Below are 14,405 nucleotides of genomic sequence, written 5' to 3' on the forward strand. Positions count from 1 at the left end.
TGGCTCAGCAAAGGTTTTCCTATAATTAAAATACATCTGGCTCTGTTCTGAGTGGGAAATCACAGACCTCTAACGTTCTGAGTATTTCCTTACACACAACAGCAGCAGAAAAACTCCATATGTCTTAACCCATCAAATTCTGTTGCCCTTAATCATGTGGATAAATCAATAAGGAACAATAAGGAGCTTTAATCTGGCATCTTTGACCTGAAACTGAGGGATTGGTCATGGAAATGGTCTGGAAAGTCTGAGAGGCACAGAGCAGCACTCAAATCTTTAGGAAACTGGTGTTAATTTAAATAAGTGTGAAATAGATTGATGTGCTTCTCCATAAAAGCCTGTAACCACCATGGGCACTACTCTTTTGCATGCATTAGGAATATCCTCCAGTTCCACAGCTACACCCTCCAGGTGCCCAAAGTACCGCAGAGCAGCAAGGAGTGTGTGGCTGTGACTGGGGAACAGCGCAGACATTGTCTATGTCTTTGTCTGTCACCCTTCTTGAAGGGGCAGGCTTGGATCAGAGGGCAGTGACAGATTCCTTACAGTAATCTCCTACCTTGGAAAGGGCTCCAGGTCTTCCAGGTTAGCAACATTGGAGCATACCTGTCAGGCTGGGTGGTTTGCATGCCTGGGGAGCTCAGGCCTAGTGTGGAATGAGCCCTCCTGTAGAGGGGATCAACCCAGCATGAGCCTGGAAAGGCTGTTCTTGTTTGGATTGCCCTCTCCCTTCCCTGACTGCCTCTGGGGTCTTTCATCAAGTCCTCAATTTCCACCCCAGATGAGGGACAAGTGACTATCAGGCTCTCCTTCCTGGGGAACTCCAGGAGGCAGCTGGCAGGCTGTGAGGACTGGAAGGAAGAAAGGATGGATGGATGGATGGATGGATGGATGGATGGATGGACGGATGAATGGATGGACGGACAGATAGATGGACAGATGAAAATGGATGGATGGATGGACGGGCAGATGGATGGATGATGGATGGATGGATGGATGGACGGACGGATGGACGGATGGATGGACAGATGGACGGACAGCCAGGAGGGCCATGTCTGGGCAGGCATGAGGGGGCCGGCGGTGCCGCTGGCCCCGAGGGAAGGGGTGGGGGCCGGGTGGGTGTGACCCTATCTCCCCACCGCCGCCGCGGTCCGCCCCGCTCACAAGGTGCCCGAGCGGCAGAGCGAGCAGCAGCAGCAGCAGCAGCCGCAGAAGCAGAGCCGCCTCCCCGCCGCCCGCAGCGCCCGCCCCGCCATGCCCAACTTCGCCGGCACTTGGAAGATGAGGAGCAGCGAGAATTTCGACGAGCTCCTCAAGGCGCTGGGTGAGGCGCTGGGCAGCGGGAGGGGAACACGGGGAGGGGGCTGCAGCCAGGGCCGCGCTCCGGTGCCCGCTGCCTGCGAGGCTGGGCACCCGGGAGAGCTCCGTGAGCCCACCGCGGGCGGGAGAGCGCTGCCAGCGCTGCCCGGGGAGGTCAGAGCCTCACCGGCGAGCACCGGCGGTCCTGCCCCGGGGATCCTGCCGTGGGGACCCTTGCAGACCCCGCGTTTCCCGCCCGCGCAGCTCCCCACCGCGGCGGGTGCGTGGAGGGAGCTTTGTCGTGGGGGTGCGCACGGTGCCTCTGCGTGGTGGTGGGCGAGCTCAGCGCAGGGCACGGCTGGCGGCTTCAAGCTCTGCTTCCTCCCCGCTTCGCCCAGGTGTCAATGCCATGCTCAGGAAGGTGGCGGTGGCTGCCGCCTCCAAACCCCACGTGGAGATCCGCCAGGATGGGGACCAGTTCTACATCAAAACTTCCACCACTGTCCGCACCACCGAGATCAACTTCAAAATCGGGGAGAGCTTTGAGGAGGAGACGGTGGATGGACGAAAGTGCAGGGTAGGAGGAGAGCTGGGGGGTGTGTGCGTATGTGTGTGACCAAGCTCTTTTTAGACAGGACAAACACTTCTGCTGCCTGCGTCCCCAGCCAGTGGCATCGCTCCCCACCATCCACTTTACAGAAACACTCTTTGGGGGTTCTTAGTGGTCAAAGCTCCTCTTGCCTCTTGTTCAACATTTTCCCTCTTGCAGGTTAAAACTGAGATGTGAAGGCAACAGGGCATGGCAGGTCCAAAAGGCAGAGTTTGAGTACTTGCTTCTCCTTGGCTGGCAGGGTTTTGTCCAGCTCTTTTTTCTTCCCTCTTCCCTGGAGAGCTCAGTTGCAGCTAAAGCTCTCCCCAGCCTCTGTCCCTGACAAGGAGCATGGGGAACAGTGGAGAAAGAGAGACCTCAAGGGTCAGGATTTAGTGCACAAACCTGGCATAACTTTTGTCCCAGACTGAATCAGCAGAGCTCACAAGCAGGACTGCAGACTGTTACTAGTCTGGGGCTGAAATTCTCTTTCATTCTCTTTCCAAAACTTACATGTCTGCAGTTTGCTGATCATGGAAGTCTCTAACAGTATAAGACAGACTTTCAGCTAGTGTTATACCAGCAGAAACACCATATAGATACCGTTTCCATCTCCCCACGCAAAAGTGTATTAGAAGGTGTTCACTGAAGGGTTTGGGGCTTAATTCTCTGAGCCCCTGCTTCTCTCCTTTGTAACCACTTCTATGGTTGTGGAGGGGACTTCAACTTGGCAGCATCCAACATCAGCTTTGCACTACTCTCGATACATGGGACCTGGAGTACTGGAGAGCTGCTCTGTGATCATAGTTGTCTTGTGAAAAAAAGTTATCCCAGGCTCATGCGCTAGTTTTCTTTTCCTCAGGCACTTTACTTTCACACTTACAAGAAAAGTACATAAAAGAAGTATGAGTAGGGAGTATCTGAATGTCCTCCCAAAGGAGAATACAGTTTTAAAAGTACCCTGTGATGGTTAAATGTTCTGCTTTCCAAAATACGATCTCTGCTAATGCTTGGGCCAGATTCTGAGCCCATTTGCACTACTAAAAATGCAGAACTTTGTGTCTGGGGCGCAATAGGGAGTCAGTGAATGTTTAGAACATCCACTTGGTCTCTATGATGAGTTCTTGTGTGTTTAACAGTTTGTTCAGGAAATGTTGCTGGCTTCATTAATTTATCTTGTTCAGCAAAAGCAGTATTTTAGTGTCTCCATGAATAACACGTATACAATAAATGTGACCTGCTTTCTAGAGAAGGATTTATTGCTGCAGATGGAAAAACAATAATTACAGCTGCAAGCTATGAAAGTTGGAAAAATCTGAAAGAAATGTGTTTTGTGAAGTAGTAAATTTTTTCCATGTGTTGTGAAATTATTTATAGTCCACTATGAGAAATAAGTTGTAGTGCTGTGTATATCTCACCAAGATGGGCCCACAGAGCAGAAACTGACAGATCATAAAATCATACTTCAGAATGTAATTTGCAATATCTGGCAAAACTGCTGACGGGTGATAGATTTTGACACACTTTATGGGGTGGAGGGTTTTGTTCTGCCAACTAACTTGATCCATTGTTCATACAGACAAAGAGCAAGCAGGATGGAGTTGTACTGCACAAGGCTCCTGTAGCTGCCACTTGAGGTGGCCTGTTGGCTTAAAAAGCTATTGTTTTGCTAATATATTTATAAAGTAAACAGCTAGTTTTAAATCAAAGTAAAGTTTGTTTCCCTTGGAAAGTCTGGGAAGTGTTAACTTGAATTTATGCATGCATATGCACACACACACATGTATACGTATGTGTATGTATATGATCACAGACTGATGAATGTCTCCCATGTGCCAGTTATAAAGTGATTGCTTGCACATTCATTACGGGGCATCCTTCTGCACAGCTGTTCAATTGCACTGTAGAATAATAGTTCAGTGCTCGAATGAAAAGCAACAGAGTCAGGGCTTGCCTGTTTGTGAAACTCAAACAAAATCCTGTATTTACTTTTGTTGGCTTGTTTGGGGGTTCTTTATTTATTTTTTCAGTGGTTTCATAGTAGTTATTGAAATGCTTTATCAAGGATATTTCAATCTCCAGACCAACAACCTTACAAAAAGGAATGTCCCAAACACTAGAATTCTAACCAAGTTCCTTTAATTTAGTTGTGATTTATTCTAGGTGGTCAGCAGACTCAGTGGTTAATACACAGTTACCTTGGCACAGAGCCGTGTAACATGAATGGGTGTAAGTGACAAATGCTGCATCATTTATGACCACAACATGATACATGTGATTGTTTATGCTTTTATGCTAAGGGGACTCTGTAGTGATAAATACCATGTCAGATCAAACCACATGTGTACAAAGATGCTTGGGAATGTCGACACTACGTTATCACATTTCTAAATGATGCTTTTCAACATCAAGCATTTTATGAAAACTGGCTTTTTAATTTGGAAGCAAATGCAGATTTGCACTGAAGAGAGACATTTATGATTACTTTGTTTACTAATACAGACCTATTTCCAAAATGCCCCCTCACACCTTAATTTTGATATCACCACTTTTCCACTGTTCGCTTTTGCCCTTTGCCGTTACCTATGTGTTGCTGCTTTACTGCCCCAATTATTCTCACTGCTGCTCATTGTTGTCTCTCTGCTGCTGGGGAATATAATTAATGTTATTCCTAATGGTTTTCTTGCCTGCAGAGTTTGGCCACTTGGGAGAATGAAAACAAGATCTATTGCAAACAAACTCTTATTGAGGGAGATGGTCCCAAAACATACTGGACTCGAGAATTAGCTAATGATGAGCTGATTTTGGTAAGACCCTTGAACCCACCCAACACATGCACCATATTAACAGCTTTTCGTTACCATGTAGTGCGACTTCCTTTTTTTCCTTACTTAAATCCATCTGCAAAATTACCATTTTCATCTTCCTCTACATCATTTTCGTACATCACTTTTTTCCTTTCTTTTTAAATGTTTCTCTTAAGAACAAATGAAGATGTGTGCAGGCTCTCACTCGTATTTTACTGCTCTGGCTTTTGCCATACTTTCACTGGTTGAATAATCACTTGGGGGCCACTTCTGCTCTGCAGATTCACAACACCATCAAAGGATTTGCTTGATTTATTGCAGATTTTCTTTGGTGAAAGTGAGATCAAGGCATTTGATCTCATTTCTGGAGATCCGTCTCTTTTAGGCATGTGTATAATATGTTGCTTCTTATTCACAGTCACAGGTGTATATCAGGAAAGATGTGGCATGTTGTTAGCATGCTCTAATTTCATTCTGTTTATGAAGAACATATAATTCCTCCCTAATCTCTGCCACCTTCACTAGCCCTTTGATCACCTCTGAATCCAGTTTAGAATTGCCTGTAAGAGTTTCTTAAAATATACTGATTTGCACATTTGCTGTCAGCCAACTTCCTCTCACTCCTGTGTGACCTTCCATAGGGCAGCAGGGTTACTGTGGGCATGCTGAGCAGCACCTCTGCAACTGCCTCCCCACTTATGCCATGAATCATGTGCACTTTATTTATTTATATCATTCTTATTGCTCTAAGAGTTGAGTTCTCTTCCCTGAATCTTTCCTCAGCCATCACTCTTCATTAATGAAACAATATCCAGGAGTGGATAAAAACAGCTTCTCTGAGTTACAAGTAGCACAGTTCAGCTTGAGTTCAGAATCACTTTATTGCACATGTTCTTACGAGTGAATTCTGGATAAATGGTCGATTAGACTGTTACGCCTCATCAGTTTGGGCATGGAAGAGAGGCTGCCGGAGTGATGGGTAAGAAAACATCAAAGCAGGGAGGGTGTATATCACAGTTACTAAACCTTTGCACTTTAAAAGACAGTCTCCCCAGTGTTTCTCTAAAGCAGTCGGAGCTCTGTTTTTAAGATTGCATCTGAAACAAACCCAGACCCAAACCTAACCAAGTATAAACAAAAAGCTTTTAAGGTGTTCATATTATTCCAGACATCTTGGAACTTTTCACCCGCCCCTCGTGAGGAGGTGTATGCTGTTAGTGAAATCACACTGGTTTCTACTGAACGAACACTCCAGTTCTGGATAATTTCTTTTGAGTCAACCACTGGAATTCTTTATATTATCCAAAAGCTTTAGGAAGCCAGGTTCTTTGATCTCTGCTTCAGGTCTTTATATATAATGCAGTGGACAAAATATATTATCAACTTTTTCCAGCTTTCTAACAATGTTTCTGCAGTTTACTGCTTAAGCACCAAACTAGTGAGGGTGCTGTTTAACAAAGTGAACTGCTCCAAGCAAAGCAAGGAGGCCAGTCAGAATACAATTGCCTCCTGCAATCAGCAATGTGAACTTAAGCTGTTGGGGAAGAAGAAGGAGGTTGGTTAAGAAACCAGAGTGATTTAAAGATTATAAAGCCATCTAACCTGTTTTCTTGTAAAATACAGTCTGTTGAGCCTTTCTGAAGTAATTATTTTCCAAATTAGATATAAATTAGGAAAAACTTCCTTCTTGTTGAAATATTTCTATTTGTAGGAACTCAGTCACAACTTCTGCTAAGTTGTTTTACTGGTTAATTTCCTTGCCATTAAAATATACACATTATTTATAATCTGTAAATGCCTAGATTCAACTTCCAGTCATTACATGTTGTGTATAAAAGAACCTAAATTGTATGACAAAAGTTTGTTATTGCAAATACTTCTCTTAACAGCACTGATCAGGCCACCTTGGAAGAACCTTTTTGTTTTAAAAACCATTGGAAGACCTTGAGCTCTTCAATATAAAGGGCTTTTATAACCCCCTCCATTTTATCAATTTCCTTTCTGAACTCTGAACACCATCACCACACATACTGGTTGGCTGGCAATCCACTGGCACCTCATGGAGTGGTGACTTCATCTCCCTACCCTTATCTAAAAGTATTCTGATTTATATGCAAAGACTGTATTAACTCTTTTTCGGGAACTCTCACTCAGCTGATTGTGATCCCGAGTAATGTTCCTGGTTTCTGAGTCCCCTTCCCCTCTTCGGCAAGTTGGGACTATGTTCACTGGTTGCATTATGAAAACATAGTGGTTGCTTCCAAGTGATCCAGATCATTCTGTGTCTTTTACTATTCAGTATAATATGCAGTTCCATTCTCCTACCTCTTTTTTTTTTTGAGCATAATGGCTTCTTTTGCTTTATCAAATATTAAGTTATTGGTCATCAAGACAAAGATTTTTAACCCCTGATGGCATTTGACCATTATTTGGGCCTTAAAGGCTAAACTACCTGTAGGGATTGGCTGAGGTATGCTCCTCAACTCTTAACAGGGAACAAAGTAGGAATAGGAGCTCTTTGCACTGACACCCTTTTGATCTCTTGCCTCTCAACTGTGTTTTTCATCACTACACTGAAGAAAGATTCAACATAAACTGTTTTATCTTAGGCTTGGAAATTTTCCTTGTATCTGAGTCTGCAAAATCCTACTTACATCTTCAGAACTGAGATCACAGTGCAGAGAAGAGATCTTTCTTTGTCTTCCTTTTTTAATTCATCCATCCTCCCAGCTTTGTTAGGATTCTTCAGGACCTGAAATTCATTCTCGTTCAGGTTTGCTGCCCATATCACTTCAACTGCTTAGCAATTCCTATCTTCACATTTCTAAAACCTTCCTGCTTACCTAAGAAGTATTTTCTGTTCCTTTACTCTTTCTGATGTGCTTTGGTAAGCTTCCCCGATTGCCATTCTGCAGGGCACCTTAAGTAAGCAGAGGAAACCATATCTTGTGAACTTTTAGATGTCTGCAGCTAGGAAGCTGTCGGCATGGGGCAGAGCCTGGGATGTAGCAGGTTAAGAACTCTGTAAGGCTGACGCTTATTCTCGCAGTCTCTGCTCCTGTTTCTCTAGCCAAAGGAATCTTTAAACAAGTCTTGGGTCTCCTTCTTAGCTATTTGCAGAAGAAATCAAGAAAATGCATACCCCATCTGGAAAAAGTTGCAAGAAGGAATCTGAAATGTGTTAGACTGAGGCAGGAATTAGAAAAAGGCTTGGGGCAACAGGCAGGGGGTAAGGAATGAGTGTTACTCTGCTAATACTGGCTGCATAAATGTTGGAGCTTTGCCACATCATTTTGATCTAATATGCTGCATTGCTTAGGGGGTCCATTTGATTATGACATTTTCTTAGTGGAGGGATACATTTTTCTCCCAACACAGCATGTTAAATAAAATGCATTGACTATCACATACAATAAATGAATAAAAAAAAACAGTGTTGAATTGTCATGACTACCACAGAGCTAAAATAGAAACCATATTACTGTATAATTATCCATCTTTCTTGCATCCTGGCAGAAGAATTCCTTATGTTCTTCAAATACACTCAGTTGGAGCAGTATGATGGTCTTCCCTGTCACTTCATGTCCTCTGGTACACAGATGCTAGGAACAAACTATTTAGTTAGCAAAGTTTTTCTTTACCTTCAGGTACCAGTTAAGTTTGGGTTTAGTTCTGCTTTATAGAAAAGGTGCTGTGAGTGTGTTAGAACATTGCAACTCCTCTCATCAGTGCTGGTTATTCTGATCTCTGATGCATTTGCTGGGATTTCAGTGCTGCGTTCTTAGAAGTACTGGACAATGTAGATAAAAAAATTACATGGAATATGCAAGCAAGGGAGGGTGAAAAGGACAGATCCCCACCAAAGTCCGCGTCTGCTTGTCTTGACTGTACCTTTAAATTGTGTTGTATTTCAAGACTATAATACATACAGAGAGTCAGGATATCTGTATTTACAACTCCACATTCATAAACTCTACTTGGATTAGCATTTGATCAGAATGTAACACAAAAATATATATTACCTTTTCTTGTCTGAAACTTAAGACCTGGGAATAAGTCTGTTCTTAGTAGGCTTTTTCTTCCCTTTTATAAGGTTTTTGCTGTTGCTGTGTGTTTTTGTCAGGGACATTAATGAACTATCAATCACTTCTGTAAGTCAGAAGAACAAAAGGTCTGCTCTTTACAAAGTTAAAGGATGTTGCTTCCAAATGTTAGCTATTCAAATGAGAAACAGTTCTATTCAAACTTTACCTGCGTTGCTGCTTTCATGGCTGTTCATGCTCTATAGATTTTACTTTAACCTGTAACACACAGACATTTTAAAGTGGGCAATTACTGAAGTGAAGCTTTAAAAACAGCCTCAGACCACATTTTGCACAGTTCACATATCACACAGGGGTTCTCAGAATCAATTATAGCAAGGGTCAAAGATCAAAACATTAGGGGGGTTCAAGCATGGTTTCTATTCTTCATTCCCTCCCCAGAAAAATCATGCTGTAGTTGATTAAAACTGGTGAACTGTGGAGCTTAGATGAGTGAGTGAACATCTTTTAAATGATACTGCTGGCTTCGGAAATTAAACATAGTAGGTGAGAAGGGTCAATGTGAATTTGGAAAGACACTTTGCAGCCGAGTGCTGAGATTTGTGATGTGCCTAAGCCTTGTACTGAACAGTGTTAACCCCCTGAGTGTTTAACTTTTCTATAGTTTTGGAGAGTGATCTTAAATAAAATCAGTTATCAAAAGGAGGGTCCACTCATAATGAGGTCATTATGAGGGGGGTTTTGTTGCTGAACCTTGTTAAAGCAGCCTTGATTAAAGTTTGGAATCCTGTAATAATGCATATATATGTGTTTCATGGACCTAATGCTTTAATTTACTGTTTTCCATGAGCAGATTTACAAGGGGGCTTAGGGATCTGCAGCCCCTGCTCAGTGGTACAGCCTGGTCTGAGTCACATCCCAAGCATATAAGCAGAAAAAGAAGCCAAAGCCAATTGTATCTTGGATGCATCTGATCCTGCATGCAGCTTAAATGTTTGCTGTGTACTGTCTTTACTACGGGAGATTACCATTGTCTCATGTACTTTCCTCTGTCATTCATTTGCTGCATGACTTTGAGGACCTGGATTTGTCCATGAACAAAGCTTTTTCTCACCATTTAAGGAATAGCTTCTCTATTTGTCTGCTGGTGTATTCTGTCTTCCTTTTGCAAGTTGCCCCTTCAGGTTGGTCAGTCAGGAGCAGATAACAGGATTCTTGCATACTGACAGAAGTGATCTTTCGCAGGTGATTAGTTCCATGACACTCTTTGTAACTATACTGTATGCTCCACTTACCACAAAGGCTCCTCATCAGGTGTTTATAAAGAAGGCCTTCAAAAAGCAGATTTACTCATACAGTAATACATTACTGCCCTGTAGTTCTGTTTTAATCTCTACTGATGTCAGTGGTCATCAGATTTGAGTGGATGGAGTGAGGTCGATGTATTGGATTATCCCCCTGTGTAAGGGCTTTGTTTGCAGGGTGCTTTTGGATGCTAAGCTACAGATTACGACAAACCAAGTGAAGACAACAATTCTGTAATTTGCAGTCATTGCACATACAAAATCCTATTTTAGATTTAGATAGAAGCCTTGTAGCATTTTGCAACGTAAGTGGGACCTTTGCAAACTGACGAGAAGGTGCTGATTGAAAATCCTTCATATTTTCATTAGACTTTAACTGCAGTTTGGTGGTGCTGCGCTTTTTTTGAGTTGCTTCGGTGAAACTTCACAACCATATACCCAGGATTGCTCGCTCTTTCTTTTTTCTGAGGAAGTTCTACTCCTTTGGGTCATAGAAATCTTTAAAGTTTGCTTGTTCTGATATGAACTATCACTTCTCTCCAATCTACAATTAGAACCATAGACACTTCATGTCTACCTAAAGACACTGCTTCATCTTACCGCTGAATACAAGGATTTAAGTGCGAAGGATAGAGGAGTAGCAACCTTTTGATTTGAATCTTCCACCTCAGCTTGGTCCCAGCTGTATATTAGACACTTCTGTGGGTAACCACAAGAAAAGGAATGCAGCAAGTTTGAACACATCCCTCTTTGCTTTGTTTAGAAACACTAGTGGAGTTTTATCAACAATGCTAGTAAATTGCAATAAGATAGGGAAGCACCTTTTACATAAGTCCACATTTAAACCATGTACAAAGCCATTTATTTATGTGCTTCAGTATGGAATTAGGTTGCTAATTATATGAATGGGTATAAGGTACAAAATCTAAGTGCTAAAATATGCAGCTTATTCCTGAAACAGGTCAGAGGCCACATAACCAAAGCTGGGTCCTCAAGGAAAGGATGCTTGGCTGTTTGAGAATTGCCCAGTGGCTACATGGAACTCCAGAGTAATTATAATTGGGCTTTGCATGAACTTTCTCTTTTTACATTCTAGATTTAAGCATATGATTGTGTGAAATCATAGTAGTTTCCCAGACTGTGAGGCTGTTGTGTTGGGGAGAATGACAATTCTTGTGTATAGCAACTGATTAAGACTAGTGTTGGTTTCGGGGTTCCCCAGGTATGTCCATGTTTTTCACAGTTAGTTTTTATCCTGGCAGAGCAATTTAAATGCAGGCTTTTGCCTGAGATTTTCAAAGATGCAGAAGTCCAGCTGGAGCTGGATGTTGGGAGTACAAAGCAAACAGCCACTGCACTTTGTCACAAGCATGTCACGCTGTGACTCCGTGAGTGCGCAACAGTCAGTCTGTGTGTACATACAGTGCACTCGCCGCCTCTGCAGTGCTCTGGGTGTATCCACGCTACTGAGCTCTTCCAGAAAGTTACTGTTTCTCTTTTCTTCCTCCACAGATTCTTACCTTTATTTTCACACTCCCTCCTGTGGGTCTTGCAAGGAAGCTGCCAGTCAGGCTCTATGGATATCTTAGGAGCAAGGTCTGCCCAGGAGCGTGGTCTCAGAACTAGATACTCAGGATGGCACCCTAGACAGGCTTGCAGTATGGATCACATCTATTGCAGTCTACTCTTCCCTGCACTGTTTCCTCTCAATACAGCTGCTGTTGTGAGAATAAGTGCTGTTGCACAGGTTTAGGGGGAAGGAGTTTATCTCTTCATTTCCCAAAAGAATAGATACAAATTTACTAGGGAGTTTCCAGGAGTTTTGGCAAACTGCTGCTGCAGCCTTTCTCATTAGAGCTGGCTGATGTGGCACCCACTCACACCACAAGATGTGGCTGCAAAGCCGTGCAGCTCCAACTGTCAGCCTGGGGCTGGGCCAGCTCTTGAACAACAGAACACAAAACCTGGTTTACTATTATTTATGTTGAAACAGCAGCAGGGGATCCAAACTTCACTGTGCTGAACAGCACCTGAATGTACCGTACAAAGACAGAAAGACAGTCACCATCACAGTGGCCTTCCAGTCTCCACAGACAACCTCAAGCCCTGGCTTCTCTTGACTCTGACTTGCTTTTTCTGGCAAAGCTTGTGCTGAGATCATTCCACCTTTGTGTTTCATCTTGGAAAGGTTGAAGGAAGCCATAGTAAAGGTATTGGCAGATGGAGCTGCGGGCAACGGAGACCTGTCTGCATCCTTTCATGTTAATTTTCAGATATTTTCATGTATAAGCTAAAAATGTACGTATTGATAGATGTGATGTGCTATTTATAGGCAGTAAATCTCAAAAATACTAGCTGACTTTTCTCCTCAGTAAAGCCAGAGTCAGTTTTAAAGCCAAGTCCTTTCAAAGAGGTGTTGGCCAAACCAGGTGTAGAAAGCATTAAAACAAATAAAGTCCAGCTGAATTTTCATAGCACACTGGGGTAGGTCCCAACTATATTTTTCAGTGAGATCTTGGCAGTTATTGCAGCCAAACATCCCACCTCACAACTTCTCAGTGCTGAGCACAGAGCTGTCTGTCTGTGTAGCTAAGCAGGAAGGACTTTGCAGTCAGTATTTCCTCACTCTTGCACCCATTGTTTCCTTCATGTTTAATTGTTTTCTTAGATTTTAGCCTGCCAGACCTCAATTACATACAAACACTTTGGGGTTCAGGTGGCTTTCTCGAACAGCTGCCACAATCACCGTCCTGCCCAAATGTCCTGCTAATCTGTACTTCAATATTGCTGTGGTAGAACTGCCTTTTAAATGCAAAACTACAGAGTGATTTAAAACCCACAGGCTTTCAGATGCATGTCTGAAACTGCTTCAGTCAATGGTATAGCATCATATAACACCAACTCTCAGTATCTGGAAAATAGAGGTACTCTGAGGTACTGAATCTGGTGTAAGAAACAGGATGATGATGGGACACAGTCTGCAGTAAGTCTGTGACTTTCAGATATGTGGTGATCAAACGTTTGTGAGATCTCATAGATGTTTAGTCAAGTGAAATGAGCTTAACTTGATCTCCACTAGATTTCTCTCTGTTATATGCCCTCATTTCAGACCTTCATCATAGTTAACAAATTCACTGGTTAAGGTCAGAGTATCCTGTGACTGACACTGCCCACATTCTGGCTTGGGAGAGAGGGTTTTGCTATCCTAGCAGAGCATGTCAACATCTTGCAGCAGTGTGATGTGAACGGGTTATAGGTGTACATTCTTCTGCTCTTCAGCATTGCTCCACTGACTTCATTTGAACTACTCTGATTTATACCTGCAAAAATCAAAGAATACCTTTTGAGCATTCCACCCTCGGCATTTCCAGTTCAAAGTGCCGCAACTGCTTCTAAATGTAACAATGGTACATTCCAAATTCTCTTTCTTTTCTCATGTTTATTTATAAATGCATGCCAAGAAACTATAGTAAAAGGGAATTTCTGTCTCATTTATCATTCTGACAAAATTCATCGTGCCTTGGGAAAAAAGGTCACTTACATTGCATTCCTCTTCCAAAATGATTCATTTCTTTACTCTCATCTGTCAAAAGACATAAGAAAATGTACTTCTGCTGTTGAACTCACTACTATTGTTAAAATCACACTCCCAAACTGTGTTAAATGTTTGCGGGTTCCATCTCTTCTGATTGTTTTATATTTCTTTTCCAGACCTTTGGTGCTGATGATGTTGTGTGCACACGAATTTATGTAAGAGAGTAAACCCATCAGTTTACTTGTCATCTGGGATGAAGTGGAGAACTGTGAAAATCCCCAGTGTAATGAGTATCTGTGTATGCTGTTACTAATGCAGTGTTGTATGTGACCGTGTGTGTTATATCTGAACCCATATCCTCTGTTATGTGTATTTTGCTTTCATTTTTCATCACAGACACAATTCCTTCCCACTTTCATGCCATCACTTTTTGTGTCTGCTTTGTATTTTGTAGTTCTCAGTTGATACAGTTTCATCAATTATTAAACTTATTGGGCTTAACTCACAGGCGTCTTGGGGTGTTTTTAACAGAGAATCCAGCAGTGCTTTGGTTATGACTGAAACACTTTTTACCCTCTGTTGAAAGCAGTGTGAGGTTTCACTGCTGCTGGCTAGCACTATGCCATCAGGGAACACCTCCTAGGGCAACACAAAGCACACGAGAGAAGTGAATTGCAAGGCCTTTGGCGGAGCTGCTGGCTGCTCTCTCAAACCCAGAGCTCTGCTTCTTTCCTTCTTTCTGTCCTTGTTGTTGAGGAACAATTCCTGTATCCTGTGGTTGCTGGGACTATGATTCAGCAGAATCAGACAAGGAGAGATATTTACCCT

At 42.8% G+C, this 14,405-nt stretch overlaps 1 protein-coding gene across 1 annotated transcript; it reads left to right on the top strand.

Annotated features, from left to right (window-relative positions):
• Window positions 1–1,170: 1,170 nt before the first annotated feature.
• Window positions 1,171–14,082, top strand: CRABP1 (cellular retinoic acid binding protein 1). The gene is made up of 4 exons (XM_061447249.1): window positions 1,171–1,324; window positions 1,698–1,876; window positions 4,582–4,695; window positions 13,754–14,082. The coding sequence occupies exons 1-4, from the start codon at window positions 1,255–1,257 to the stop codon at window positions 13,802–13,804; spliced, it is 414 nt and encodes a 137-aa protein (XP_061303233.1). The 5' UTR covers window positions 1,171–1,254; the 3' UTR covers window positions 13,805–14,082.
• The last annotated feature ends 323 nt before the right edge of the window (window positions 14,083–14,405 follow it).

The sequence above is a fragment of the Pezoporus flaviventris genome, unplaced genomic scaffold, assembly GCF_033815535.1.
Source record: "Pezoporus flaviventris isolate CSIRO_AGI_PZ_B2104156 unplaced genomic scaffold, CSIRO_AGI_Pfla_v1 ptg000006l, whole genome shotgun sequence".
NCBI classification, from domain to species: domain Eukaryota; kingdom Metazoa; phylum Chordata; class Aves; order Psittaciformes; family Psittacidae; genus Pezoporus; species Pezoporus flaviventris.

Excerpts from the sequence above, each read along its gene's own strand:
- CRABP1 (XM_061447249.1), top strand. The coding sequence starts at position 1,255 with ATGCCCAACTTCGCCGGCACTTGGAAGATGAGGAGCAGCGAGAATTTC. Across the intron at positions 1,325-1,697 it reads CGAGCTCCTCAAGGCGCTGG|GTGTCAATGCCATGCTCAGG; the intron begins GTGAGGCGCTGG and ends CGCTTCGCCCAG. Across the intron at positions 1,877-4,581 it reads TGGATGGACGAAAGTGCAGG|AGTTTGGCCACTTGGGAGAA; the intron begins GTAGGAGGAGAG and ends TCTTGCCTGCAG.